The sequence below is a fragment of the Gavialis gangeticus genome, unplaced genomic scaffold (genome assembly GCF_001723915.1).
Source record: "Gavialis gangeticus isolate Ggan-Ray unplaced genomic scaffold, GavGan_comp1, whole genome shotgun sequence".
NCBI lineage: Eukaryota > Metazoa > Chordata > Crocodylia > Gavialidae > Gavialis > Gavialis gangeticus.
Window position 1 is genome coordinate 4,651,293 of NW_017729016.1, and position 3,897 is coordinate 4,655,189.

The 3,897-nt window shown below is 54.5% G+C and overlaps 1 protein-coding gene across 1 annotated transcript in view; it reads right to left on the reverse strand.

Annotated features, from left to right (window-relative positions):
- LOC109294387 (hydroxyacylglutathione hydrolase-like protein) overlaps window positions 1-3,897 on the reverse strand; it is a 13,440-nt gene that overhangs the window by 4,516 nt on the left and 5,027 nt on the right. The window contains exons 2-3 of the mRNA XM_019512718.1: window positions 3,734-3,859; window positions 1,586-1,650 (exon numbers count right to left, since the gene is read on the reverse strand). Of these exons, the coding sequence (XP_019368263.1) occupies window positions 1,586-1,650; window positions 3,734-3,838 (170 nt within the window). The 5' untranslated portion in view covers window positions 3,839-3,859. The remainder of the gene's footprint in view (window positions 1-1,585; window positions 1,651-3,733; window positions 3,860-3,897) is intronic.

Genomic DNA, 3,897 nt, shown 5'->3' on the forward strand with positions numbered 1-3,897 from the left:
TTGGCTTTGTCGTCTGGCGTGACAACCAGATTCCCCGTCTTGTCCTGCAAGGGCCCCACATTTCCTGGGGCCTTCTTTCTTCTCCCTATGTACTTAAAAAAGGACTTCTTGTTGTCCTTAATCCGGGAAGCCAGTCCCTGTTCCATCTCTGCCTTGGCCTTCCTAACCATCCCCCTACATCCCCGAGCAACTGCAGAATAGTCCTCCTTAGTGATGACCCCTCCTTTCCATTGGGAGTAAGCCTCCTTTTTGGCAAGGAGACATTGACCTCAGTTGAACAACCCACAAGCAACGTGAGCTATAAATGGGTTGATGTCAGACCGGCAGAAGGCCTCAAAAGGGTTCCCTTGTGAATCTGCTCTGGATCTGCTGTTTAATATGTTTTATTAATGACTTGGATGCGGAAAGAGGGAGTCCTCTGATCCATCCCACAGACGACATGGATCTGAGAGGAGCTGCAAAATACTTTGGAGGGCAGGATTCACATCCGAAGGGGGCTTGATTAGGGGCCGTGGACAACAGGACAGAACTCATCCAAGACTAAACACAGGGTGCTACACAGAGAGGACAAAAACAAGCCCTAGATGCACAAATAAAGAACAGGAGATAGATAACTGGCTGGGCAGGAGCACTGCTGAGAAGACCGAGGGGAAAGGCAAGCTCAGCGCCTGCCAGCAGAGATGATGTTGCAGTAAAGGAAATGCAATGCTGCGCTGCACTGATGCAGAGAGCACAAGACATGGGAGGTGGCCAGTCAGCACTGGTTAGGTCTCAGCTGGAGCACCGCGTCCAGTTCTGGGACCACGTACGTACGATGTAGCATATCGTGCGCCCAGTGTAGCATGTAGATATACTGCAAGTTGTAGGATGTGGTGACAGAGGCAGACCAAGAGGTAACAAGGCTGACAAAGGTCAGGAGCTCCAATTAGACAAGAAAGGCCTCTAGGATCCAGTATGTTCAGTCTGCAAAGAAGTTAAAGGAGAGAGGGGCTTGCTGCAGGAGGATGGGGGGTTAAACTGCAGATGTAAAGCAGATCTCCGGCGACTCTCCCTCCCTGTCAAGAGCTGTAGGACTGCAGAATGAGCTGCCCAAGGACGCTGTCAAACCTCCTTTGCTGGAGATCTCCAAGCAAAGCCTGGACAGAACAGACGTGGCTGGGATGAGTCAGGAACAGCCCATCCTGCATCCATGCAAGGGCTGGACTAGATCGGGGGCGGCCAACCTGCGGCCTAGACACCACAAGCGACACAGGTGGCCCCTGCGAGTGGCACATGGTGGATCGGAAGCATAGCAGGGAGCAGAAAGCAGAGCAGCATATCAGGCAGGCAGGCTGGGAGAAGACAAAGAAGCCATCAGGCAGGGGACAGGAACTGGAGTGAAAGGGACAGGGCTGATTTGTGCCAAAAGGTTGGCAGCCCTGACTGGAGTAGACGATCCCTGGGGATCGTCAGCCTCCCAGGACCCAGCCCTTTCATATGGCAGAGTGCTGCTCTGTCGTGAGAGCAGAGATTTGGGCAGACCCACCTCTAACCCCAAGCCCCATGAGACAAAAGGCTGCAAAACATCCCTCCCCACGGCACTCACCAGTGGTGATGGGTGGTCAGAATGGCCTTCAGGGCTACACCTTCCTTCCTGATGATTTCCAGCAACTAAAATGAGAAATAAAGTTATTCAAGAACAGAGGAAAGTCAGACCCCCATGATCCATCCTTGCAGAGCCTGAACCACATCTGCTCTGTGCAGCACTAGCATCACTGTGCCTATCCCATGCACCAACTCTCAGAGACTCTGGATCATAGGTGATGGGTTCGTGCTAACAGTGCCAGGCTGCAAAAGAGCATACCCACCCCCTGGTATGTAAAGGACTAAGCATATCTATAAAGGGCCACCATTGCCGGAATCGAGGGGCAGGCTTTCACAGCAGCTTCGGCTGGGAAATGCATCATAGTTTATCAGTCCAAAGGTGAATCAGTACACGGGTGGTGCTGATACTGCAAGAAAACATAGCAATGGACATGTGCTTTGCCCTTGAACCGGACCACAGAGCACACCCTCCGGCTCGACTTCACCCTGCCCTGGGCGCAGCCTCGGGAACATCACAGAAAACAACTCGCTCCAAGCGGGAGGTTGCACAAACTCTCGCGAGCCGCCTCGCTGCAAGATGCAATCCGTGTTAACGGACACATCGGACCCGGGGAACACGCAGTCTTTGCTAGTGCATGGCTCTGCAGGTGCAGCTCCAAACAGGCACCCCGTTTTAACTCTTCCCAGCGCAGACGAGAACAGAGACAGCAGGGCAGATGTGCACCTTACAGACCGACTTAATTACAGATCGATACAGTTAATTTAGTATAGTCTCGTTTAGTCTGCAGGGGGTAAATCTATCCTGCCTTCGGGCTAACATGGCGAACTACCTCTTGGTCACAGAGACTCTGTTGTTTCAAGTGACCAGTTCCACGTCCCCTTTTGCAATTGCATTTTATGGTCCACTTCTAGACATCTGCAAACCCCTCCCGTGCCACTGAATGCTTCTCCAAGGTGGGCAAGTCCAGCGGGGGTGGGAGAAGGGGCACTTTTTAAAGCCAATGCAATGTTCCCTGTCAATACCAAATCCTCCAGGCTGTCCCTGATCAGACTTCAGGTTTATAAAATTGGTAAGATCTTTCTGAGCCAGCATCGGTCGCTGCCACGATGTGCCAGTTTGCCTCGACACAGGCAGCACTTGCTGTGGAGAAAGGGGCAGGCTGCGTGGGGCTATAATGGGAGCCCAGTGCCCACACTGAACTTCCCATTAGGTGCAATTCACTGCAAGCACGGAGCAGGCCTCACAGATCGGCATCACTGCTCCAAAGCCACTGGCAAGTCGTTAAGGGAAGGAGGCAGCTGGGAAAGCCCAGGTCACAGGTGCCGACGAAGCCAGGGGGGCTTCAGATGATGGACACATGGAAAGTTTTACACATTGCAGGCGGCAGCGCTCTTCCCGGCAGGGGCCACGGCCCTCGAGCCCCCACGTACTCGGCCCCTCTGTGCCAGGTCAGCAAAGCAGGCGGCCCAGCATCCCGGAGGATGCAGCTACCCTGGCTCGGATGCATTTCACCGTCCCAGCCGTTCTCCACCTTGCTAGACCCGAGACACCCGGGTAGACTCGAGGCCCCCCTCAGAAAACGCCATCTCTTAGTTTCCGCTCTTTTTCTCGCCAACAGGAAAACAACAGAGTGGCTGCTCCTGTTGCAAAGAGCTCAGGAGGACCAGGACTACCGACGTCTACGTGGCACCTCCGGGAATCGCGTCTGGACACGTAGCGGCGCTGACACTGCGTGGCACCCTTGAAAGGGTCTCCGGGCTGACATGGGCCCCGGTTGAGAACCGCTGCGCTACCCACTCGCCCTGCTTCAGTGCTAACGCGGGACCCTCCGGCCTGGTTTCCCAGCACCCCCAGGGAAGAGAACTGACCCCACGCACCGTTTTCTGCTCAGGGTTGAAAACCAGGTTTGTTTGCTCTATGAGAGGACTATAAAAAGGCTGCCCCAAAACCTAACCCTGAGCCATGAACCCTCAACAACGGTATCTTTAGCAACAGGCAACTGGAAACACACCCGGTTCCTGACTAGATCTGTACCCCCCACCCAGGGGCCGACTATAAATGGGCCCGCCGGCTCTGGATTCGAACTGGAAGCCCTATAAAATCCTGATTCAAAGCAATGGGTCCAAAAGCAGCGGGAGGCCAAGTCACCCTCTTGGGAGCGGCAGCGTCCACGGCGACCGCCTCCTTGGTGCTTTCCTCAATGACCAGGTACATGTAGTTATCTTCCAAGATCGAGATCACCTTGACCTTCATGGTGCGCGGAGGGCGCACGGGCTGCAAGGGAAAACCAACGCCGTCAGGCCAGGCTGCCG